The sequence below is a fragment of the Barbus barbus genome (assembly GCF_936440315.1).
Source record: "Barbus barbus genome assembly, chromosome: 3".
Classification (NCBI taxonomy): Eukaryota; Metazoa; Chordata; class Actinopteri; order Cypriniformes; family Cyprinidae; genus Barbus; species Barbus barbus.
In genome coordinates, this window is record NC_136731.1 from 23,443,259 (window position 1) to 23,469,363 (window position 26,105).

General features: G+C 35.6%; 3 protein-coding genes across 5 annotated transcripts; 2 read left to right on the forward strand and 1 right to left on the reverse strand.

Moving 5' to 3' along the window:
- The first annotated feature begins 359 nt into the window (after positions 1 to 359).
- LOC306849099 (erythropoietin receptor-like) lies at positions 360 to 10,941 on the forward strand. Its single transcript, XM_079383950.1, has 8 exons — positions 360 to 636; positions 2,893 to 3,025; positions 3,193 to 3,362; positions 3,830 to 3,981; positions 4,072 to 4,228; positions 4,559 to 4,646; positions 4,881 to 4,968; positions 7,954 to 10,941. Exons 1-8 carry the CDS (start codon positions 546 to 548, stop codon positions 8,674 to 8,676), a joined length of 1,602 nt encoding a protein of 533 aa, XP_079240076.1. The 5' UTR covers positions 360 to 545; the 3' UTR covers positions 8,677 to 10,941.
- swsap1 (SWIM-type zinc finger 7 associated protein 1) lies at positions 10,208 to 13,481 on the reverse strand. 2 transcript variants are annotated; one of them, XM_079383958.1, is made up of 3 exons: positions 12,963 to 13,175; positions 12,810 to 12,878; positions 10,506 to 11,575 (listed from the first exon to the last, which is right to left on the reverse strand). In XM_079383958.1, the coding sequence occupies exons 1-3, from the start codon at positions 13,068 to 13,070 to the stop codon at positions 10,997 to 10,999; spliced, it is 756 nt and encodes a 251-aa protein (XP_079240084.1). In that variant the 5' UTR covers positions 13,071 to 13,175; the 3' UTR covers positions 10,506 to 10,996. The 2 variants fall into 2 exon arrangements, with proteins under 2 accessions (XP_079240083.1, XP_079240084.1); XM_079383957.1 differs by having other exon boundaries at positions 10,208 to 11,575; positions 12,810 to 13,481.
- Positions 13,433 to 25,157, forward strand: LOC306849081 (zinc finger protein 653-like). 2 transcript variants are annotated; one of them, XM_079383936.1, is made up of 10 exons: positions 13,433 to 13,748; positions 14,215 to 14,255; positions 14,837 to 15,154; positions 16,216 to 16,730; positions 19,501 to 19,660; positions 19,897 to 19,972; positions 21,894 to 22,005; positions 22,708 to 22,822; positions 23,491 to 23,590; positions 23,687 to 25,157. In XM_079383936.1, exons 1-10 carry the CDS (start codon positions 13,471 to 13,473, stop codon positions 23,862 to 23,864), a joined length of 1,893 nt encoding a protein of 630 aa, XP_079240062.1. In that variant the 5' UTR covers positions 13,433 to 13,470; the 3' UTR covers positions 23,865 to 25,157. The 2 variants fall into 2 exon arrangements, with proteins under 2 accessions (XP_079240062.1, XP_079240063.1); XM_079383937.1 differs by having other exon boundaries at positions 13,607 to 13,809; positions 23,687 to 24,336.
- Positions 25,158 to 26,105: the final 948 nt, after the last annotated feature.

Consider the following 26,105-nt stretch of genomic DNA (forward strand, 5'->3'; position numbering starts at 1 on the left):
AATACTTGCGCTTATCTGTGCGTAAGAGGAGTTCAGGGCTGTGCTGATAACGCAGGTTGAGCATAAAAAAACAAGAGTGTCAGGCTGTGATAAAAAGAACCGGTTACAGTGTGAGGAACAACACCAGTACAGTTTGCACAATTAAAAACTCTTATAACTGAGAACCTGTTGGTTGCACTTCACATAATGTACATGCATCAGTAGACCCCTAAAAAGTCACATTATTTCCTGCTCCAGCCTCAAGGTCGGACATCATATAATGTTAGCCTACATCTTAAGAGTGAAGACTGAGCACTTCAAACACTTGTGACAGCATGTCCTCACTCAGGCTCCTCCCAGTAAACAACACTTTTTCTTTTGCGCTCCACCTCCAAATAGTAAAAGAGTAAACACGCAGTTTGAACACACTATCAGCTTATCGGATGAGATGCATGTAACTTTTTATGTTGTCCGCAAAACATTTTGGACGAAAAGCCAACCTGGAAAGGAGGATACACCTTTCGGCACCGTTATGCAGAGCAATGATGCATTTGTAATATAAATGGATGACAAAAATGAGAAGTGACAGATTGAAAATTGTTTTCATGTTGTGTCTTTCTTTCATCACTACAGGAGGACAAAATCTTGAAAGTAAAGGTAAGCAAAGCGACTCTTTCAAATGTCTTTCAGTTGTTTAGAAGTATGACATTACATGCATATTTCATGACTTTCTAAATTCAAAACAAAAATTGTGGAAGTATAATTAAAAACAACATGTACAATATACCATTTTGTTATCAATATACCATCTCCAAAGCTCACCAAGGCTGCATTTATTTGGTCAAAAATATAGTAAAAACAGTAAAATATTATTACAATTTAAAGTAACTGTTTTCTATTGTAATATATTTTAAGATGTAATTTATTCCTGTGATGCAAAGCTGAATTTCTAGCATCGTTGCTCCAGTCTTCAGTGTGACATGATCCTTCAGAAATCATTCTAATATACTGATTTGCTGCTCAAGATACTTTATCAATTTGAAAACAATTATTACTGCTTTTTTTTTTTTTTGATGCATTCTAAACTTTAAGTAAAGCTTTTTTATTCAGAAAGTATGCACAAACTGATCAAAAGTGACAGTAAAGACATTTTAAGTTCACAAAAAATTATATTTAATTCATCAAAGAATCCTTAAAACATACAGTACTACTTGAAAGTTTGTGAACCCTTTAGAATTTTCTATATTTATGCATAAATATGACCCAAAACATCATCAGATTGTCCTGAAAGTAGACAAAGAGAACCCGATCAAACAAATGAGACAAAAATATTTTCTGTGTCATTTATTTATTCAGGAAAATGATCCAATATTGCATATCTGTGAGTGGCAAAAGTATGTGAATCTGATATGTGAATATGTGAAAGTGCAATGACTATCAAAGTCTGATCATGTTTGTGGAAGTGAATCATGTCACAAACAAAGGAGATTACTGAGAATCTCGGAAAAAGAGTTGATGTTGCTCATCAGGCTAGAAAAGGTTACAAAACCATCTCTAAAGAGTTTGGACTCCACAAAACCACAGTCAGACAGATTGTGTACAAATGGAGGAAATTCAAGACCACTGTTACCTTCCCGAGAAGTGGGCGACAACAAAGATCACTCCAAAGCAGAACGTGTAATAGTCTGCGAGAGTGCAAAAGTTCCCAGGGTAACTTCTAAGCAACTAAAGGTCTTTCTCACATTGGCTAATGTTAATGTTCATGAGCCCACCATCAGGAGAACCTTGAGCAACCATGGTGTGCATGGCGGAGTTGCAAGAAGAAAGCCACTGTTCTCCAAAAAGAAAATTGCTTCCTAAAGATCATGTGGACAAGCCAGAGTTTAAAGGATGTATGAAACCAAAATAGAACTTATTGGTTTAAATGAGAAGCTATTATGTTCGGAGAAAAGAACACACTGCATTCCAGCTTAAGATTCTTATCCCATCTGTGAAACATGGTGGTGGTAGTATCATGGCTTGGGCCTGTTTTCTGCATCTTGGCCAGGACAGCCTGCCATCATTGATGGAACAATGAATTCTGAATTATACCAGCAAATTCTAAAGGAAAACACGTTAACGTGTTAAACTGTTTAAGTACAGAGTCTCAAGAGAACGTGGGTCATGCAGCAAGACAACAACCCCAAGCACACAAGTCCTTCTACCAAAGAATGGTTAAAGAAGAACAAAGTTAATGTTTTGGAATGGCTGAGTCAAAGTCCAGACCTTGATCCAATTAAAATGTTGTGGAAGGACCTAAGCAAGCAGTTCATAGGAGGAAACCCACCAACATCACAGAGTTTAATTGGTTCTGCACTAAGGAATGGGCTAAAACTCCTACATGTTATTGTGCAGGACTGATCAGCATTTATAAGAAACTTTACCTTCAGTTACTGCAGCAAAAGGGGGTCACACCAGATACTGAAAGCAAAGATTCATATACTTTTGCAACACACATATATGTAACATTGGATCATATTCTCAATAAATAAATGACAAAGAAAATATTTTTCTCTCACTTTTGATTCGGTTCAGGACTTATATGAAAATCTGATGATGTTTTGGGTCATATTTATGCAAAAATATAGAAAATTCGAAAAGTGATAATAAAAACCATTATTAATAACTGAGCACCAAAGAACAGAATAATTGCATGTTTTCAATTGAGAAGGTCATGAACTATGCAACTTTTTTTATATGATAATATAATTACAATTTTTATTTACTGCTTACATTTAAAAAATGCTAAATCTAAAATAAGAAAAAATATAGGCCTATATATTTGTGTTGACCTGTGCTTTGTGTACCTGTCCTTATTAGAAAATAAATTGTCTTTGAATAATGCTTGCAAAATAACTTGATATGGTTGTTCAGTGGCCCAGTTACTCCAAGAGGAAACCGAGGATATTAAATGTTTTGTGGAGGGAAAAGATCTCATGTGCTTTTGGGAAGAGGAGGAAGGGAGGAATCATTTACATGATCAATATACCCTCATGTATTCATACGAGTAAGTAACTGATTTGAGGCCCAAAGCTAAAATTAACCTTTTTTTTTTTTTTTTGTCAAATTGATCATTATAATATTGTCTCTTTAAAATGTTATTCATGTTATTTTAGTTCAGTTGTCCTGTAAAAATATCAATCGACGCAATTTCTTCTTTTCATATGTCTTTAGGAATAAGAACAAGATGGCTTATGCGGTTTCATCTCTGTCTTTACTGGCCAGTAACAAAACCGTCCTCTTCTGCAAACTGCCCAAACCCCCATTCTTCACGACTCTTGATGTGCAGGTTCTTCGTGATGGCCGGATGCTCTACAGTCGTAGCCTAAACGCTGAAAATTTCTGTAAGTTTTGAAAGCTTTACAAAAGTTATAAATGAAGAAATCCTCACTAAGCAGCATGCAGACATAGTGATGGGTATACATGACTACATGTAATCTGGATTATGTAATCAGATTCCAAAAAATCAGTTCCTTCACAAACCCCAATTTGGGAAACCCTGATGTAATGACAAAGATTAATACAGTTCACGTTGTTGATAACAAAGAAGGGATTATCTTTTCTTTCTCATTGTATTTTTACATCAACATGGTACTAAACAATATCAAATCTATGTGATTAATGAGTTAGGTCAAAACTAATTAAAAAGTAATCAGAACATAGTATCTAAAATGTGAAATCTAATATATTTTGCTACTGAATGCAATTTTCATGTAATTAGTAATGGAGTACAATTTGTAAGTAATCTACCCAGCACTCTGCCCTCAGTCCTCTACATATAAGATGTTTTACAATGCCTTTCCTCTCACAGTGTTTCTAGATCCTCCCCGAAACCTCACGGTCATGAGCTCAGGGAAGGAAGGGCAGTTGAACGTGAGCTGGCTGCCTCCTCCGCTCAAATACATGGATGACAGTATGATATATGAGGTCAGATACGCAGTGGAGGGAAGTAACATGGGCAAGGTATTGCACTTCATGAACCGTTAGCACTACTTGAATGAGCTGTTGTATTTTGCTTCTTGTTCAAACTCACTGGTGAATTATGTTTTGAAGGTGGAGGTCATAAAGGTCAGCACAATGCTGGTTTTGCGTGGCTTACAGTCTGACACCAGATACAAGGTGTGGGTCCGTGCCAAACCTGATGGTGTTTCCTACAAAGGCTACTGGAGTGCTTGGACTGAGCCTGTGTTTGGAGTTACTCTGGCAGGCGGTACGTGCTTTTAAACGCTTTCTGAAAGTACAATCAACGTATAGGCCTAAATCATTTTTTTATATAATGCTTTTATGTATGAAGACACTGAATGGTGATGGAAATTCAAGCTAATTCTAGTTGGGAAGTAAATATTTTATGATAAAACAGTTGGCGCATATTTAAATGTGTGTCGCTACTTTCAACTTACCTAGCTCTCTTTCAACTCACTGGAATTTGCGCTCTGATTCTGTGAACAGTAAAGTCCGCCTACTTTGATTTAACATCGATGAGCATTGTCAGACCACTACGGAAGACCAATCATTTTTGTTTCTGTTTTTTTTCTAATAGACGTGGATCCGCTGATCGTGTTACTGGTTCTTTTCATCGGACTGATCCTCTGCCTGCTGTCTATGACTGTGTTTCTGTCCCAGCACAAGTCAGTTGTCATGAGCACACACCATTACTAGGCTATCTAAATAAGGACAAATGTTTATATACTAACTATTATGAGAGACACTATTGTCCTTGAATCATAGTAAAGGCTGATTATTTGTGCATGTATGGCTGGACAAAGAAACATTTAGGCTACTGAAACTGTTCCATGCTATGTAACTGTGGACACTTTATATATCATGCATTAAATATTAAACAGTTTCTGTGCGCTTTACAGGTTTCTTCTTAAGAAACTCTGGCCTGACATCCCCACACCAGAGCACAAGTTTCCAGGTCTTTTTACTGTCTACAAAGGGGATTTTAAGGTAATTTATTCAGTGTCAATGTACAAACCCGATTCCAAAAAAGTTGGGACACTGTACAAATTACGAATAAAAAAGGAATGCAATAATTTACAAATCTCATAAACTTATATTTTATTCACAATAGAATATAGATAACATATCAAATGTTGAAAGTGAGACATTTTGAAATGTCATGCCAAATATTGGCTCATTTTGGATTTCATGAGAGCTACACATTCCAAAAAAGTTGGGACAGGTAGCAATAAGAGGCCGGAAAAGATAAATGTACATATAAGGAACAGCTGGCGGACCAATCTGCAACTTATTAGGTCAACTGGCAACATGATTGGGTATAAAAAGAGCCTCTCAGAGTGGCAGTGTCTCTCAGAAGTCAAGATGGCAAGAGGATCACCAATTCCCCCAATGCTGCGGCGAAAAATAGTGGAGCAATATCAGAAAGGAGTTTCTCAGAGAAAATATTGCAAAGAGTTTGAAGTTATCATCATCTACAGTGCATAATATCATCCAAAGATTCAGAGAATCTGGAACAATCTCTATGCGTAAGGGTCAAGGCCGGAAAACCATACTGGATGCCCGTGATCTTCGGGCCCTTAGACTCTGCACTGCATCACATACAGGAATGCTACTGTAATGTGGAAAACTGTTCTGTGGTCAGACGAATCAAAATTTGAAGTTCTTTTTGGAAAATTGGGACGCCATGTCATCCGGACTAAAGAGGACAAGGACAACACAAGATGTTATCAGCGCTCAGTTCAGAAGCCTGCATCTCTGATGGTATGGGGTTGCATGAGTGCGTGTGGCATGGGCAGCTTACACATCTGGAAAGGCACCATCAATGCTGAAAGGTATATCCAAGTTCTAGAACAATATATGCTCCCATCCAGACGTTGTCTCTTTCAGGGAAGACCTTGCATTTTCCAACATGACAATGCCAGACCACATACTGCATCAATTACAACATCATGGCTGCATAGAAGGAGGATCCGGGTACTGAAATGGCCAGCCTGCAGTCCAGATCTTTCACCCATAGAAAACATTTGGCGCATCATAAAGAGGAAGATGCGACAAAGAAGACCTAAGACAGTTGAGCAACTAGAAGCCTGTATTAGACAAGAATGGGACAACATTCAGATTCCTAAACTTGAGCAACTTGTCTCCTCAGTCCCCAGACGTTTGCAGACTGTTATAAAAAGAAGAGGGGATGCCACACAGTGGTAAACATGGCCTTGTCCCAACTTTTTTGAGATGTGTTAATGCCATGAAATTTTAAATAAACTTATTTTTCCCTTAAAATTATACATTTCCTCAGTTTAAACATTTGATATGTCATCTATGTTGTATTCTGTATAAAATATTGAAATTTGAAACTTCCACATCATTGCATTCTGTTTTTATTCACAATTTGTACAGTGTCCCAACTTTTTTGGAATCGGGTTTGTAGGTATCATTTACAATAGGAATCATAAAGTATGTTTTAATAATTTAACCAAAATGATGAGTGTTGAATAAACAAATATTTTTTTGAAAGGAATGAATACTTTCATTGAGCAAGGATGCATTAAATTGATCAAAAGTTCAATTCAGTTCAAGTTTATTTGCATAGCGCTTTTCACGATATAAACTGCTGCAAATGAGCTTCACAGAAAATTAAAGTTTCTATATTATATTTAAGAGTAGCTTATCTGTGGTGACTACGTAAAAGTGTCCATAACAGCAGCTGCTGTTCAAAAAATAATGCAAAAACTGAACCCAAGCAAAAGAATGAATGTGCATTTGATCAGATGTACCTGAAGTACAAGGTTATGAAATATATTTATGTGAATGCTTGGCTAAAGAGATGTGTCTTTAATCTAGATTTGGTTCAGAGACACTCTCTCTGTTTAACCCTGTGATGCATTGTGGTCACTACAGTGGACAGCTATTTGGAAGCCATTTTGAACCATTTAGGATGTAGCATCATGTCCCAACCACCAACTGTTGAACCCCCAAAGTGCTGTCTACAATTCCATTTAACTGTTGTATTTTTATCTATTTTTTTGTTTTGCGATATTGCATAATATATTCAAGATGGCGGCGGAAAAAGGGGATGCACCATGTACCTTGGGAATAAGTGTTAAATACTTTTATTCTCAGAAAACCAGACAGGTACAAAAATATTTTTCAGTTAAATAGGATGTCAGAAATAGATTCATCCAGATTTTAACAATATTTGTCTTGAAAATGTATCGGTCCACTGCAGTGGATGTCATGCACCAAAGGATATAATTCTGGGCCTATATATAGTTTCTATTTGTATGTGTTATTACAATTCTGATATAATTTACACTTGAATGGTTTTATTGAACAGACATATTAAATAGTCTTCAGGTTTTAGATATATTTTCTGTCACAGAATAACAAAATAGCCAAATAATAGCTTATTAAATGTCCAGGTTGATATCAGTCCATAATAATATAAGCCACAATCCAACCTCTTACATTTACATTTAGTCATTTAGCACACACTTTTATCCAAAGCGACTTACAAATGAGGAAGTTAGAAGCAATCAAAACCAAAAAAAAAAAAAAATATATATATATATATATATATATATATATATATATATAATAAATTAAAAGAAAACAAGTAGATAAAATAGAAAAAGAATAGGGAACACTAGCGTTAGAGGGTCTTATATATATATATAAGAAAACAGGATGGCGAAAGCTAGTGTTAGAGGCCTTTTTTAAGAAAACAAGCAGTTAGAAAATGAACGGAGAGTGCTAGAGTAAAAAAGATGGAAGAGATGTGTTTAAAAGCACAGTGTTTTAACCAATACAACAAATTAAAGTTAATAAATAAATAGGCCTACATTCTTAGTCAAGTCAATGAAGGACAATATTTGCTGTGTGTTTTGGTAGGACAGCTGATTGGAACTGAAAAAGAGATCACTACAAGTGCTAGATGTTTACTAATGAACTATTTTGTGTTTCTTCTGCCCTCAGGAGTGGATGAGTCAAAATAATGGCAACATGTGGGGCAGAGCGGTCCATGTGTACACAGAGGAGCTTCCTTCACCGCTGGAGGTTTTATCCGAAGTTTCCTTGACCAGCCACAGCACGTCCCAGAGAGAGGAGAGGAAACCTGCGGAGGAGGAGGAGGAAGAGGAGAGGGAGAGCGAGCGTTCGGACTCAGGGTTAACTGACAGATGGCAAGAACCTCCTCAAGCTCACTGGCTCATGGAGCAATTGAGGGCTCTTCAAGAAAATCCAGAATCTCGTTCCCAGTCATCGTTACTGCAGTCACATGACACCTACGTCACCCTCAATCAAGGAGACAACGAGCGGCAGGTGGACGATGTCTTTGAGGAGACGTTACCGCTCCAGACACTCTTCACCACCGCAGGACCGTCGTCCCTGAGCACCTCGCACTCCGACCTCGGCTCCCTGCAGCAGAGCTCGGGTTCGGGCAGACTGTCGTCGCAATCCAGCTTTGAGTATCCCAACCACACCTGGCCCCCCAAAGGGCCGGGATACGCCTACATGGCGGTCGCAGACTCAGGGGTCTCTATGGACTACAGCCCGATGAGCTCCAGCAGGATCGCAGAGCTCGGGAGACACAGGATGTACACAAATGTTTACAAAAATGAGATTTTTCTCCACAAGTGGCCACACTCTGGTCAATACATTAAATCTGGACCAGAGTCATGCACGGGTCCCGTTTGGTAAACCCGCAATACCCAGCGATATTCCAATAAAAAATGAATACTCTTTCATCATTTGCTCACCTTCATGTCATCAAACCTCTGTGACTTTCTTTCTTCTGTGGAACATAAAAGAAGATATTTTGAAGAATGTTGGTAACCAGTTGCTGGTAGCCACTGACTTTCCATCTATACAATAGTAGTCAAAAAGAACCAATATGTGCAGGACATGATCTGGATACTACTACTACTACTACTACAAATTCACATTAGGATCTTACTCGTTTCTGTTTGAGACATGACGTTTAAGGACATATGAAAACACTAGGATCTTTCAGATGTAAAAAACAAACTCCATCAGATAAAATAAGCTAACAGTATACCATTACTATGGCAGCTGTTGATGAAACATTTTTGTACAGTATACCATTAAAATACCAGTGATATTTTTTTTTTTTTTTTTGGTCTTTATGACTACATTTATTGGTGGCACTTTCCACAAATCATGTTTATTTAGCTGTACCATTACTACTTTTTTTTTTTTAAGGGAAAAATATTGAATAAGTTGGATAATTATGTTTTTATTTTAAGCCACTTTGTGGAAAGTGCCTGATGGCAGTTCATATATCATTCTTTTTTGGATTTCCCGAATCTGAATCTGTCTTGTAAATTGTACGTAACATATTTTTAAAATATAACTAACAGTTTTCTATTCTGTTTTTGTGGTTTAAGTAAATATGCATCTTTCGAATCTGTAAAACGTTAAAGTCTAGAGGAGGATGTCAGACTTAAGAACCATTAGGCCTTCTTTTTTGGCTCCTTCATGTATAGGTCACATGAAGGATAATTCATCCATCCATCCTTATTTCCTCTGGTGCATTCTGGGAATGCTTGTATGGTTGATTTGGAACAGACCATTTCTCTTAATTTTGTAACAACATGTAGGGAGACCTGATTAGATCAAGAACAGTGGGCGTTTCATACGAGCATTTGCAGTTGATTATGGAGGACTACACCCTTCCTAAAACACCACTAGTACACGATAGTTGATACTTAACCCACTTTGTGGACATTAACCAAAAAAGAAAGTCATTTTTACTTTTGATAAAATATTACATTTTTTAGTTCTGTTAAATAGCATGCATGGATGAATCATTCACAATCATGTGTATTGTTCATTTGTTTGTAATATGCAGTATGGTCAAATTACTGTATAAAGAACCGTCCAGCATCAGTTTTACTTTAGTTTGTTGGCTTTATGTGTTCTGTCGTATGTAACCCATAAGGTGAAACCAAATGTGTTGAATTTGTGAACAACTATGAGTTAACCAAGGTCAATTGGTAATACCATTTTTAGTATATAAACTTGCAAAAAAACAAAAACAAGATATGTATGCCACTTCTGACACATTTCTTTGGCATATACTCCTGTCTATCCAATGACTGAGTGTTTTGTTTTATATTTGCATTGGTAATAAGTTTGAAAACTTTTGAATTAATCAGTTTCTAAATAACTTGTCTTGTTTTCTATCTGCAATAAAGCTCCTATTTTTTCTAGAAAGAAAAGGATGTTTATTTATAGCATAAGCAGACGAGATCTCACCCAGCAAAGTCTTCTCATTTCCCCTTTTTTATGTTTTCTGTGTTAGTGTGATAGTTCACTCAAAACTTAATGACTGACTCTCTTTTGTGTAACCTTTCCTTTTGTGTAGCCCAATTTCAGAGACTTAAGAAATCAGCAAATTTCCAAACGTTCTCTTTTGCACCAAAATGAACAAAAACAATTTGCATTGCACTTGCAGATTGTTGAGCCCTTGAGAAGGTGATTCAAAAACTGACTCCTAACAGGTGACTGAACTGATTGAAACAGCTAGTAACTCGTTTAATTAGGAAAAACATGGAAAAGCATGAAAATGATTGATTTTGGGTCATTTACAAATTGTAAAAAACAATTCTTAAAACCTAAAATAAAGTACTAAAGAGTTAAAAAATGCAATGTAATCAAGTATCTAATCTATTTAGATGTCACCAAAAGTTTGCTTAAACAACAACAACAAAAAACAATGTAATCAAAAGGAAATGAATAACAGTCTGTAAATAAAATGTAAAGTAGACGTACAACAAATAAATGCTGAGATTTGTTTTGTACTTTAAATTCACATTAAATTGTCGTTTTTAACATTGTCAATGCTATATAAATTCTGCAAGTATGGTAGACTATCTGTATTTAGTCAAGAAAAGTTTGTTCCTTTGTCAAAATCACAAATAAACATTCAAATTTCTGATCAGGTATGGCTTGTCAAACTGACAAATCAAAATATGTTGCATTGTAATATGAACTTTTATTAGTTGTCTCCACATCTCTCATTTTCCTGTTTAATTTTCTCTGGCTGGTCCACAATCTGCTGTTCCCCACTGAAGACTGGCCTGAACTCCAGAGCACCTCCTGCTTGCAGCACAATGTGCCACTGCTGTACCAGCGAAGGACACATGACTGACAGATACACCTGCCACTCGTTCAGCCCCACCTCCTTGTCACGCTTCACTTCCTCTAACGTGCACCTCACCTGCAGGTAACGATCCAGCACAGAGAGGAGAAGCTCAGGTGCAAGCGTTTCACTGTCCCGACTGCCTTCACATTCAGACTGACAGGAGACCATGACTCTGCACAGGCCCTGGCCGTCTGATCTGTTCTGCAGGATCTGGGAGAGAAAAGCAGCAGTGTCGTGTAGGAGGGCCGCCATGTGGGCCACAGGGCTCAGGTCATCCTGTAGGGGCCCAACTCGAGACCTGTGCAAATAACGATCCAGGCCATCCACAATAATCAGAGAGGGAGGAGACGCAGCCTCAGACGCCAGCTCATGAAGGGATGCTATATCTTCAACAAGCTCCTCCAAAGTCTTCACATACACAAACTTGACATTCTGTAAATGAACATGCATGAATATTTTTTTTTATATGACTTTTATTTAAAAAAATATTATAATTGCCATTTTAGTCTCTATTTACAATATTAATCCTGCATCAGATATGTTACATTAACATTGTCTGACATAGGAAAGTAGTAAAATATTATTAGTCAAATAGTCATATATAATGTATGTATATATATATATATATTAGTGCTGTCAATGATTAAATGTGATTAATCACATCCAAAATAAGTTTTTGTTTACATAATATATGTATGTGTACTGTGTTTATTATGTATATATAAATACACACACATTTATATATTTTGAAAATATTTACATTTACATATTTACATTATTATATTATATATAAATATATTTAATACATCTTTTTTTTCTTAAATATATACATGCATGTGTTTGCATTTATATATACATAATAAATATACACAGTACACACTCATATATTATGTAAACAAAAACTTATTTTGTATGCGATTAATCACAATTAATCGTTTGACAGCACTAATATATAGGCGCATATATATATATATATATATATTTACAGTGTATTAAATGCAACCATTTATTGAATGTTTAGAATCTAAATCTAAAATATATATGCATTTGCATAAAAATAAAAATTCTTTTATTTTATTTACTTTTTTATGAATCATGTATTATGAGCAAAGAAATGTAAAATGTACAAATCCAAAATTGGGTTTAGGTGCAGAACAAAAAAAAGTCAGGTCTTCATCAAGTTTCATTCTGGTTGAAACATCATGCAGTTTGAAAAAATCTTTGGCGCTGTAATCTTAGTGTGTGAACGTGATTTTTTTCTTTGTTTATCATATATTATGATATAATATGAATTTGGAGTGCATATTTGAACAAAAATGTGCAATTTGGTGCAAATGCTGATATTTAAACGGCCAAAATATAATATGATATCAAGATGAACAGTGTAGCAGCAGCTACTTACATAAATACATATAAATATCAGTTGTCACTCAATATCTCCTAATACCATAACTATCAATCAGAAGGCATGTAGCTGATTATGTACAACTGTTTTGTTTCAGTAAGTTTTCATTATATTGATAATTTTGAGGCCTTGGAAATGAATGCATCAAATATTATATAATAGGTTTTACGGGGTTTATGGTATTTCTGACTGAATCACCTTGTATTACATGTATTCTTCATTAATTATCTTGACGCTCATTACACAAAACATTATTATTACCTTCAGACTCTCAAGTTTTAATCCAGGTATTGAAGCTCTCAAAGACACCGGCAAAGCCTGAAAAGCGGTCTGGGTGAAAAACAGCACTTTAAGCCCCAGATCTGTGGCAGCTGTCACAGCTGCTAGAAATAACACAGATCTACTGATATTTACATCCCCAAGAACCAGTGTGTTTCCTTCGGCGTGAGGGGGAAATATTACATCACTCGTTACAGTTCCCAAAGCGAACCGTCTGAAAACGACTCCTAAAATATCAGCCATAATAATTTGCTTCCAAATTACTGCAATTTTAATGTAAGTATGACTTATCTGCAGCTACTCTACAACGTAAAGGTAACATGCTACTTCTCCCGCGAACTTGACGTCGCACTGCCTGCTGTTAGAACGAGGCATCTGATTGGCTAGCATAAAAGAGAGCTCACCGTTGATTGGCCAAATCGAAGTGTCGGTTCAAATAAATATTAAATTATCCTCGTTTTAAATAGCTAAAAAAATATTTTATCGTAAAATTTACGTATTAATCATCTAAAAATGTTGAACTAAAAAAAATAGCTAAAATAAAACGGAATAAAATAAAAAAAAAAAAAAAATCCACTTCCTTTAAGCCTACACACGACACTTCCCTTTAAGACAAAACATAACTCATCAGCTGATACGAAACATGGCGGCGGTAAACACAGACTCCAAAGCCACCGGAGAGCAAATCAAAGCCATTTTATGCCGCTGCAGGGGTCGACCGAGGCTGACAGACGCGGACCGGGCTCAGCGGCGGCTCGAGTCGCGGAAGAAGTACGATGTGCGGCGCGTTTATCTGGGAGAAGCGCATCAGGTCTGGAGCGAGCTGCGCCGGCGCACAAGCCTGAGCGACGCGGGGCTCGCCGAGTATCTGATCCTGCTCAATTCTGCATATGGAGAAAAATACCAGCAGAAATACGGCAAGTACGTATTCAGATTTCATGAACGCCATATCTGACCATGCATCACTCAAAATCACTGTGCAGTAAGTTGGCTAAATGTGATATCTGTTCAGTGCATGCATGCATGCATATACGCGGACTGTTGTGTGCACACATATTTCTGCCTGATACAACAAAATTCCTTTTCTTTTTGGGTCTTGCGAGTGTTCTTTGGTAAGCTAATCCTGCTATTTATAAAGGCTCTAACTTACCTTCCTGCTTAATTTACATGTATGAAGTACCAAACAGTCATATACTGTACATGCTATCTGTACTATAATCTGACGTCTTCTGTACAACACAAAAAGAGACATTAAGCAGAAAGCACAAGCTATTTTCAATACAATGAAAGGTGGGAAGCAGAGACAGCTGTGGACACTATTCAGCTTCATGTAGCTTTTCTTTTTAACATCAATGGTGTAACAAGTCTCTTGTGTTGTGATGGTTAGGAGGAAAACCCTTCCTGAACAATGCAGCAGTCTTAGGAAAGGTGAGTAATATTTATATTTAATCTAATTAATTTCCAAAAGCTGTGTTTCCTAAGCTTCTCTCTACACACTACTGTTTAAAAGTTTTTGGGTTATTAAGATATTTTTGGAAGAAGTCTTTTATGCTCACTAAGACTGCATTTGTTTGATCTAAAAGCTGTAATATTGTGAAATATTATTAGAATTAAAAAATTACTTTTCTATTTTAATATATTTAAAAATGCTATTTATTCCTGTGATGCAAAGCTGGATTTTCAGCATCATTACTCCAGTCTTCAGTGTCACATGATCCTTCAGAAATCATTCTAATATCCTGATTTGCTGCTCAGGAAACATTCCTTATTATTATAAATGTTGAAAACAGTTGTGCAGCTTAATATTTTTATGGAAGCTGTGAAATATTTATTTGCCCAAGATTTGTGATGACCATTTATTTAAAAATAGAAATCTTTTTTAACAGTATGAATGTCGTTATTGTCAATTTAATGTGTCCTTGCTGAATAAAAGCATTCGTTTATTTAAAAAAAGGGTAGGCTTGTTTGTCTTTTTATTTTATTTGATATATTTCTTTATTTTTTTGTAGGGAAGAAGGTGTCTGCCACCAGCTTGCAGACTGTGGTGAGCTGGTATCAAGGTCACTGTCAGTCGTGTCAGCATGAGCCTGAGCTGTGGGCGGTGGAGCCCACTGTGGGTTTGTCTGCATCTGCACTGTGGCAATGTGTGGCAGGTCATTCGTTTGTGCAGAACCTGCCCTGGCCTGCAGGAGGTGAGTCCGAGTCAGACATGGAGGACAGTGTTATGGAGAAAGATGAGGAGGACAGGCCTCCAGAGAAGAAAGCTACTGTCAATGAGAGTATCAACACCAAAAGGAGGAAACCGCAAAACCACGGGCAGCTGCAGGGTATGCAAATCTTAAGCAGTGTTTATATCGTATTGTAGGGCTTCCCAAATCGTATTTTTTTTTTTTGTCCGCCGAACCCCTTAAATGTAAAATAGTTTCTTAAATAATTTAACAATAAATATACATTTTCACAGTTCTCTGATGATGGTTAATGTTTGCATGACATGCAAACAGAGTTATTATTGTTGTCTAAAATTACACCCATAAAAAATAAAAACTTGAAAGAAAATAAATGTTTAATGATAAAAAACTTTAACTTATTTTATTTCAGCTAGTTGTCAAGTGTCAATAGTTGTCAATTTCTCATTTTTGTTTAGCTTGAACTGAAGTACAAAAATAACTAAAACTAAATAAACAAATAAATAAAAGAAATACTATATAATGTAGATACTATGCATTACATACTATATATTAAAAAAACAAAAGCTAATAAAAATGCTGAGAAACAAAAAAAAATACACTAAAACTTTAAATTAAAAAGTGAAAATAGAAAAAATTATAATTCAAAATATTAACAGAAACTATGATTTATTTATTTATTTATGTATTTGTTTGCTTGTGCTGGTCACTTGGTTATTAAAACTTTTTGAATTTTCATTCTGGAATTTTTCTTAATTACAAGAAAATGACTAGAATTAGTACCGTATATCAGTGATACTAAAATAACATTGTATGCAAGTAAACAGATAAAATATTTAATCTTTTTAGTAAGCATTTTTTATTGTATTTATCTTAAAATTTTGTCTATTTCTATATAATTTTTAAACTATTATTATTGTTGTTATTATTTTCTAGTTTAATTGTAAAAAATAAGACCAAAAAATACTGTTGTAAATTTTGTTAAATTCCTCACTTTCAAAATTTCAAACCCTCAAGTGTTTATCTATTTTTTTTTTCATTATGTGCAGCTCTGTTTATTTATTTAAATTTTACATTGATCTCATTCATTATTTGTATCATTTCATTAATTTTTAGCTTTTCGCCAGCTTGCTAACCTCCATTTCTGTGTTGTATTTGATTTAACATGCAACACTGAATCAAATCTCTTCTTAATCTTACAGATGCCATCAATGACTTGGAAGACAATGATCATCATGTGGAGCATCAGATGACATGCACATCCCTCAGTGATATCCCAGGATCCCCAGCAGCCCACAGCAGTCCTCCCGCCTCAGAGCGCTGTCTGGAAACCCAGGCCGAGTGGGAGATGGAGGTGCTCATGGATAGAGAAGCCCAAGCCGCTCTGGCCGAGTCCGATGGAAAAGCCTCGAGTCAGGATGTGGAGAGAGAGTGCGACCCTGTCAGGGAACAGACGGATGCTTCGAGAACTTTAGAGAAGGTGGACGGTGGATGCGGCTTGACGGAGCGTTACGAATGCATGGTTGTCACAGCGCCCTTGACGGACAGACAGGAGAGGGAGGATGAAGCCAACTGTTCCAGAGAAGGTGGGGTGGAGGGCGTCCCGTCGTTGGCAGCCGCCCCAGCGCAGAGCCAACTCTTTGAGAGTCAGGACCTGCAGACGGTGATGGGCGGATGTGAGCTGCCGGACCAGCGCTCCACACTGGAAGGATCTCAGGTAGGTCAAAGGAAACACTAGGGGGCCACAATATGACTTCAGATAAAACAAAACAGTCCTTTTTCCTAGAAAAGTAATTTAAAATTATGCATAAAATGTAAACCAGAGTTATTATAGTTAACTAAAACTAAAACCATAAAAAAACATTCATTACTTGGAAAAAAAAGAAGTTTCAAAAAATTTTATTTCATCTAGTTGCGAAGGAAACATTTCTCATTTTAGTTTGTTTAACATGGCGTATTAAAATAAATATAAGTAAATAAACTAAATCGAATAAAAAATAGATAGAAACTAATAAACATTTAAAAAGCTAATAAAAAGACAACTTACAACAAAATTACTAAAAATTAATTAAATAAAAAATATAAAATTAAAAACTGAATTTAAAATATTATCAAAAACTATGATTTTTTTTTTTTAATCAGTGATACCAAAATAATGCTGGTGTACATTTGGTTATTCAAACTTTTTGAATTTTCATTCTGGAATTTTTCTTAATTACAAGAAAATGACTAGAATTGTTTTTTTATTAATATTTTAAATTATTTTTTGTAAATATAAACACACATTTTATATATATATATATTATATATAGTTACACCTGGCTCAAAGATGTAACATAAAGGGAGACGACACGGCGGAATCAATTTCAAACATAATATTATTACAACAAAACATAATGACACAAAATTGAATCACGGCTCTGGCAAACTGCTCGAGCGAAAAAGGAGCAGCCACCCCAATGAACTCTCGCACCAGGTTTAAATAACAGCCAAGACGAGCATCAGGTGTGCTCCAGTCACGCCTCAATCACAGAACCTGCCAATAACAAAAGAAAACAAAACACCCAAACCAACACAATCCTAACAATATATATATATACATTTGAAGTTTGAAAACAAGACACTTAATTATTAATTATTTCAGCAGAAATTCTAGAAGGTCTTCAGATGTTGTCTTCAAAAAGGTTGAGATACTACTTCGTTTACTGTATACTATTTCTGATTTATACTAGAATTAATCTAAAGTGGAAAAAAATATTTTGCTAAAAGAAATAAAGCTTTTTTTAGGACCATTCATTTACATATTTTTAAATAAAAAATTTACCACAATAAATACTAAATTAAACTAAATTGTCATTTCATGATGATTTTAAATACAAAATGTTTAACAATACTTTTTGTAAAAAAAAAAAAAATCACAATAAAATGGGCTCAACTTCATCCTTTTTATGTGATGAGTAAAACATCAGTACTATCAGCTGCAATTAACTATTTGATAGTAATTTTTACATGTAGTTGGGCTAAAAATGCAAACTAAATTTTAATTTTGGGGATGATAACTGAATGCCTTTCACACCATAGTTTACACATTACATAATGTACTTTGTTTCACATAATAGCAGTAGGCAGTAAGAAGTGTATGCTGTACAGTGTGCATTAAACAGTATGATATTGCTCATTTATGAATAGCCCTTGTATAATTGAGAAGCCAGTTATTATAAAGGTGTGTTACTGTGTTAAGGTGTTTGTTGCATTGTAAGGCACATGTGACCGTTTGCAGTCAAATAAGTCCGTTTGCATATCTGGTGTATATATCATCATATGCGGGCACCAGCACATCACCCGTGTTTTAAAGGGATAGTTCACCCAAAAATGAAAATTGTCATTTCCTCATTCTCATGACATTCCAAACCTGTATGTATTTCTTTCTTCTGTGGAACACAAAAGCAGATATTATGAAGAACGGTAGTAAACAAAGAGTTTCAGGTCCCCTTTGTCCATCCTGTGGAAGTCAGTGGGGCTCAAAATCGTGGGTTGACAGAATTTTTATTTTGGGTGTACTGTCCCTGGAATATTATAGTCACGTCGTTTTTTGTTTTTTTTTCTTTTGGTGAAAGAACTACAAATGGATATTACTAGAATAGTTCATTTAGAAATTAAAATAGTTCTTAAAATAATTTTCATTAATCAATGCATGTTGTTGCAAAACCTTACGACTTTCTTTCGTCTGTTGTACACAGCAAGGTTTTGCAAGCTGCTTTTTCCCATGCTTTAAACTCATAATATTGTAATATCAGTTTACATTAATAACAATAATAACCATCATCATCTCAATGTACATACATTTAAAATGTACAACTTTTCAAGTTATTGTAATTATCTCTCTTGCTATAGCTTTCGTTTAGTTGTAGATTGTCTGAGTTTTCTGGTTTATTTTTCCAGTATTTCTGTTTTAGTGTTATATGGCTGTCAAAGTTAAAGGGTTACTCCATCCCAAAATGAAAATTTTGTCATTAATCACTTACCCCCATGCCCTTCCAAACCCGTAAAAGTTTTGTTTGTCTTCGAAATACAATTTAAAATATTTTGAAACAGGGTGGCTTGTGACCGTCCCATTGCCTGCCAACTAGCCCACTTGCATTTCGAGGGGGCTCCCCCAGAAAAATTTGCATTCCAGGGGATAAATATCACATTATTTGGGTCGTTTCAACCTGCGGACATGGAAAAACAACTCGTGGAAATAGTGGGAAAACCGTGAACTTGGCAACTCTGGTTTTATGGACTGTTTTTATAATACTTCAGTGGTACGTTCTTTTTGGTACTTGACCGCTGATTGTTCAGGATGTTTTATTTTTGTGTTCAGCAGAGCAAAGAAATGAATTGGGTCTTGACAGAATTTAAATTTTTAATCCCAGACTTTGATTAAATCTAACCTCTTTGGATTACCTAATTCCTTATCTGTTTTCCCCTCTCCATCCTTCCCGTAGCTGATCATAATTACGGGACCCAGTTACGAGGCTCTGACGTCTGAAGGCATTCAGCTGAACGTGGGTGGCGGTGATGTTGAGGAGGTCACATGTACTCTGATCGGGGACGTGTCGTATAATCAGATGTGTGAATCAGGAGCCGGCTCCCGTCCCAGCGCAGGTGAAGTGAGATCACCCTACTTGACCTGTCCTGGGTTTCAGCTCTTAAACGTGACTCATTAGTTAATCATAGTGTACTAGCGATGTGTGCTTAGAAACTGTTTAACTGCTTTAAACTACTTCCTTATGAGCTTGGTGTCAGTTTAACCAGTTTCAGTAATATAAGCTGTTTGAAGGATTTTGAGCTTTAAAACAGTGATGTTCTGAAGACGCTCTGTTGATGTTTAACGATTCCAGATTTGGCTGAGAAGCGGTTGTTGGATCCCGGTGAAGAAACACACTGTTCGAAAGAGCTTCAGCGATCTCTCAGTAGGTCAGTCAGTGTGAACCGATAGTTTGTCACAACAGACACATGAAACCTCTAGTCTTTGTATTTTTTTTTTTTTCATCTGATACACCACCATTGAAAAGTTTGGTGCCAGTAGCTATGTTTGCCATTCAAAGATTCAAATTTAACTTGCGCACAAAACTGGAATGTTGCATTAAACATCTGCAAATAAAGCAACGTTTCCATCCAGTGTGGCAAAGAGAACAAAATCGTCACTTCCTGGCAAACTGGCACTAAATATCACTAAGAAAAGTAGGAGAAGCCACTTGAAAATTATTATATTATGATACATTACTTGAGCAAGCAAAGGAAACACAATAAATGCTTTCGGAGCATAGCTTTCAGAGGTGGATGCCTGCTGTTTGGGAAAGCAGTCATCTGAGACAATTATACAGAAATAGGCCTACTTTGACAGACTTTGCTCAGGCATTTCAGAACAACCAAAACAACATTTCAGATGCTGTGCAATGAGATCGGTCTGTTGATTAGTCAAGTTATCCCGTTCCATCGTGCAAAGTCACATGAGTTTTTTTGACACGCGAGTTGGAATTTATTCTGTAAATGTGTTTCCATCGTAGTTTATGCACATTTTTCTTATAGGACAAAAAGTTTATCCTACTCAGTTGTGCGCATACGTTTTTTTTAATGCGCATTTATTAGAATTTATGCGCATCTTGGCATTTCCATCCAGCGTTTTTTTTTTTTTTAAATACAATATTCCAAAATGCACACAAAAATAGGAGGATGGAAACAGGGAAAATTGACATCAGCATCAGGAAGGATGCATTCATTTGATTAAAAGTGACTGTAGCAAAGGCATTTATAATGTTAAAAAAGACTTCTATTGAAAAAAATATCATTCTTTTATATTCATCAAAGAATCCCGAAAATAAAATGTATCATGATTTCCACAAAAATATTAAGCAGCAAAACTGTTTTCAACAAATATGTTTCTTGAGCAGAAAATCATCATGTTAGAAGGAGTTCTGAAGGATCATGTGACACTGAAGACTGGAGTAATGATGCTGAAAATTCAGCTCTGATCACAGGATATATTACATTTTAAAATACAGTATATTCAAATAGAAAACAGTTCATTAAAATTTTAATATTCCACAATATTACTCTTTTTACTGAACAAATAAATGCAGTTTTGGTGAGCAGAAGTGACTTCTTTCAAAAACTAAAAAAAAAATATATATATATATCAGTAGTTTATATTGACTCGTTCCTTGACATCAGACCTTAGACATCTAAGTGTCCTAATTTTATACATGCCTTAACCATTATAGTTACACCGTGTCACATGCCTGATTTTCCGGTGATTAAACAACTCCTTACGAGGAGAAATTGCAGGAAGTGATTTGTCAGAGTTGACTTTGGTTTATACATGACCTATAACCTAAAAAAAAAATATGTACATTGATAGAGACTACTGGTGAAACATTTGAAATAATTAACATGTTTGAAAGAAATCCTATCTGGTCACCAAAACTGCATTTATTTGATCAAAAATACAGTAAAAACTGTAATATTGTGAAATGTTATTCTGAATCAAAATAACTGTTTTCTATTTGAATATATATTAAAATGTAATTTATTCCTGTGATGCAAAGCTGAAATCATTGTTTCAGAAATCATTCTAATATGCTGCTCAGTTGTTATCAGTTATTATTGGTGCGCAATTATTACCAATGGTTCTTAATATCTTTACGGACACCAAATCATCATATTTTGTGCATTATTACTTTAGTGAACTAAAAACTCCTCACAAATGTCAAAAATGTTTTGCTGCTTTGTTTAACAATGTTCTGCAAGATGAGTTGAAGTCATTCAGTCTGGGACATCCGCTCTGTGTTTGAACTGTAATTTGCTCTGAGTTCAGTGGCGTGTGTGTTTGTGTCAGGTCTAAGCGGAGCCGGCGGGGTCCAGTAATCGAGGCGGACGGCATGCTGAAGATGTTTCACTGTCCGTATGAAGGCTGCAGTCAGGTGTATATGGCCATTAGCAGTTTCCAGGTGAGCTCATGTGTGCAATGCATGTCTAATGCGGCTGCGGCCGGAGAATCCCTCAGAGCACAAACCAATGCCACAGTACAAACTGTGAAAATTATACACTGTATAATGCATTGGCGTAAATCTGACCGGCCAGGTGCTTTGTCCGTTTTATTGTTCAAGTCAGTGGAAACGGTCTAATGACTCTTGATTGTTTGGTGCACCTTAGCAACAGGAAATTAAATTCCCCTACATACAGGGTGGGTTAAATATTGTAAACGTTGGAATGCAAATCTGCTAAATATTTAATTGGTTGGTTAATTTTTGCTTATGAGATTAATCAGTTTTTTTTATTGTAATATTTCACAGTATTACTGTTTTTTTGACGTTTGACTTTTGACGTTTGACTGCTTTTACTATTTTGATCAGCTATTAAAGCTGATGCATATATATATAATTGATCAAATATATATTTTAATTTTGAATAAAAATGTAATATTGAAATCAGCATCATCATAAAAGCTGATATTAGTCTATTTTTGTAAACAACCTGAGACATTATGTAACTCGTATTCAAAAAGTCATGTTAAAGTAATGTTCTAACACAACACTCAAGTGCAAGATCTTTCAGAGCTCATATTATACTGTCGGCAACAATTATAAGTACATTGTCTGCTTCTGGTTGTAAGTTAAATAATGAAGATTTTTATGATGTATGTTGTACAGAATCACGTAAACCTAGTGCACAGGAAGGGCAGGACCAAAGTGTGTCCTCATCCAGGCTGTGGGAAGAAGTTTTATCTGTCCAACCATCTTCATCGGCACATGATCATCCACTCGGGTACGGTCACCAATTATTACATGTGTTACTTTGGTATCACTGTTATAGTTTTTTACAGTAATTTTATTTTTATATTTTCTCTGTTCACTTTTATTTAAAACTTTTTAATTTTGTTGTGCTTTTGTCTTTTAATTAATTTTCATTTATTAGTTTTATTTTTTTATTTTTTTATTTTATTGCTACAGGTTTAGTTTAGTTTAGTTGTGATTTTTCAGTGGTTTTAGTTTTATGTTAATTTAACAGTTTAATGCCTGTCAAAGTTAATTTACCAGCATTGCATTTCTCACAGCTGTCTAGTGACATTTTCAATTTAATTAAGGCAGGTTATATAATGTTGAACTTTTACAATATACTGTCTGACCAAAACAAAAATTTATTCATAATTATTTCATTTGTAGTTTGTATATGTGTGTGTGTGTGTTTATTTTCTTTTTTTGTTTTGTTTACAAAAATATTTAAAAAAAAGTTTCAAGACATTTACAATAATGTGTTCATTGTTGCTTGCATTATTGATAACAACACTGGTTTGCACACATTATTAATCGTGAAGTGATAATATTAAATAATTTAAATGTTACTTAAATTGCTTTTTTCATAGTTTTTTTTTAAAAAACAACTAATTCTATTTATCAGAAATTAGAAACCTATTTTCGCATTCTTTCATGCAGGTGTGCGAGACTTTATCTGTGAAACGTGTGGCAAGTCGTTTAAACGCAAGAATCACTTAGAGGTGCACAGACGAACACACACGGGAGAAACGCCGCTACAGTGAGTTCACTGAAACGACCGAGACTCTTATGGGCACATCTGCCATATTTAATACATGTCACTTCATAAGTGTTTTTCTCGAACCTGTCCTTACAGATGTGAGATATGTGGGTATCAGTGTCGACAGCGAGCGTCACTCAACTGGCACATGAGGAAACACACGTCTGAAGCGCATTTCAACTACACGTGCGAACACTGCAGCAAACGCTTCGAGAAACTCGACAGCGTCAAGTTCCACAAACTCAAGAGCCATCCAGACAAACAGCCCACCTGAAAGACACTCAAAGAAAAAAACTCATGAGTATGTGAAACGTTTTATTAAGGCTGTGGAACAAAGTGTTAATTTAGCAGTAATTGCATTTTGTGCACTTTAAGGTGTATTTTTATGAAAAAAAATTAACGTTTTGTAAAACTCAATCATGGTATTATTGACCTAAAATATGCTTGACAGATACTCAAATAGAGGAGAAAATGACATGCAAAAACACAGAGAGACATCGATCAAGAGAATCGAAACCGTTTGTTTTGTTGTCTGTCTAAAGTGTGTTTTTAGTTCATTCCTGTGCTGGACACAGAAAAACAAACTGTACTTTCTGCTGACACTGTATGACCAAACATTAATGTTTACACCAGTTTTTTCTTAATCTAAGGTCTTAATCATATGATCCAAATCAGGGTTAAATAAAGTATATCTACTGTACCTTGCAGAAACCCATACTGCTTCATTAAAACTTTAGTTTATTTACATTGCCTTGTCCAATCCACATTTTTAAAAACTTCTGTTGGAACATAGTCTTGTATGTAGCCTGAAATATTCTTAGCATTGTAACGTAATAAAAAACGTAATATTAATATTTAAAGCAAATAGTTTAATTTAGCTCAAAGGGAATCATTTATGATTTTATAGGGATTTGACTCACTGTTACGGCGATTCACTGAACGAGCCTGCACTGCACTGGATATTAAAATCCAAAATATAGTGAAAACACTATTTAATAGCACAGTAACAAGATCGGCAGATTAAGACATTAACTTGTGAGCACAAAACACAAGATACTTCTCTTTTCAATATAAATAATATTTTATTGATATAAACCTAAGACATAAACTAATCTAAAACATGAACACAAGCATTCACACATTCACACGTTGCAGAAAGAGAGAAAGTAAGGAAAGGATGACTTTAAGAGAATGAAAATGTGAAATCCCAAGTTTACAGCAATATGTTCAATTGCATAGACCTGAACAACCATCAATCACTTATTTAACCCTCGCTTTCAGTTTCTCAATGAGGCTAAAATTTATATTAACTGCACCTGATTCAGTTAGAACCTGGAGGTACTTGCTTGCTTTGCTAAGGGAATCCCTTTTGTCATCGTCCTTGCAGGAAAGGGGGTTCCCCAAAGTGTCTGATTGGCTGGAAGTTCAATAGTCTTTGAAGTGAAGTCTTGGGCATTGGCTGAGGATGCGGAGTTGGTCTGGTTGAGGTTTGAAGCGAGTGCAGTCGGACTTTGTATCAAACTTACATTAGAACACGAAACTCCACAGAAAGAAAAGAAACTTAAGTAAAAGAATAAGAATAAAAGGATGTAAGAGACTAGGTTAGTTTTCTTCTCATTATGGTAGCAGCTGGCACATGGGCCAGAGCACGCTCAAAACGCGGTGGCAAAAGAGAAGAAGAGGGACCAAGAGAGCATTTTTAAGAAGAAGAGTAAGAGAGTGACTAAGAGAGTAAGAGAGAGTTTGATGGTGTCCTGAGTTTTTAAACTCGGCTTCTGGACACATCCCCTCTGGTGTCTTGACCAATTAGATAGGCTATTATCTTAGGTAGGGGTGTTCCTTCCATCATAAATCAGCATGTTATAAGTCGCATGGTCCGAACTTTACAGGCTCTTGCAAAGTATACTTTTGAACATGATTTCTATAACAAGACTATGATACATTTGACAAAGAATTGATTGGAAGAAACATTTAAAGCATGATTTTTCAAACTCATACATACCAAACATGAATATTACCCTTTAAGGTTTAAGCTATTCAATACTTATTAAAAGCAAGACATACACAATGATTGATTAAAACAAGGATAGTCAAATGTGTGGGTTACATACATAATATGCAGTTATGCATAGACATATTATGCAATAGCTGCTGGACCGGATGGCTGTTTGTCGGAGCTGGATTACCCCCCACCTGTTGCAAGTCGTGTGTCTATGGTGTATTGATTATGTGCTTTTGTTGCTGGGGTGTTTTTTCTGTTCTCACACTGTACTCCCATAGGAGCATAGTCTGGGGGTTATTTTTTTTTCTCCCCTCCTTCCTCATGTTTAAGCTGTATTTCTTCCTCAAATTCCCTGTCTTCCTGTCCTGTCCACCCCCTTGACATATTGTATTGTATGTATGTTTGTGTATGTATGGACAGGTTGATGGCTAATTTCGCTGGTACTTGTGACTAGTGACAATAAAGGGCTACTACTAAATGATTAGTTTCATTAAAGGTGCCATAGAATGCATT

Coding starts and splice junctions, on each gene's coding strand:
- LOC306849099 (XM_079383950.1), top strand. CDS start 546: ATGACAAAAATGAGAAGTGACAGATTGAAAATTGTTTTCATGTTGTGT. Junction 637..2,892: donor ACAAAATCTTGAAAGTAAAG/GTAAGCAAAGCG, acceptor ATGGTTGTTCAG/TGGCCCAGTTACTCCAAGAG. Junction 4,647..4,880: donor GTGTTTCTGTCCCAGCACAA/GTCAGTTGTCAT, acceptor TGCGCTTTACAG/GTTTCTTCTTAAGAAACTCT.
- LOC306849081 (XM_079383936.1), top strand. CDS start 13,471: ATGGCGGCGGTAAACACAGACTCCAAAGCCACCGGAGAGCAAATCAAA. Junction 15,155..16,215: donor AAACCACGGGCAGCTGCAGG/GTATGCAAATCT, acceptor TTAATCTTACAG/ATGCCATCAATGACTTGGAA. Junction 22,006..22,707: donor TGGCCATTAGCAGTTTCCAG/GTGAGCTCATGT, acceptor TATGTTGTACAG/AATCACGTAAACCTAGTGCA.
- swsap1 (XM_079383957.1), bottom strand. CDS start 13,070: ATGGCTGATATTTTAGGAGTCGTTTTCAGACGGTTCGCTTTGGGAACT. Junction 11,576..12,809: donor TAAAACTTGAGAGTCTGAAG/GTAATAATAATG, acceptor GTTCATTTACAG/AATGTCAAGTTTGTGTATGT.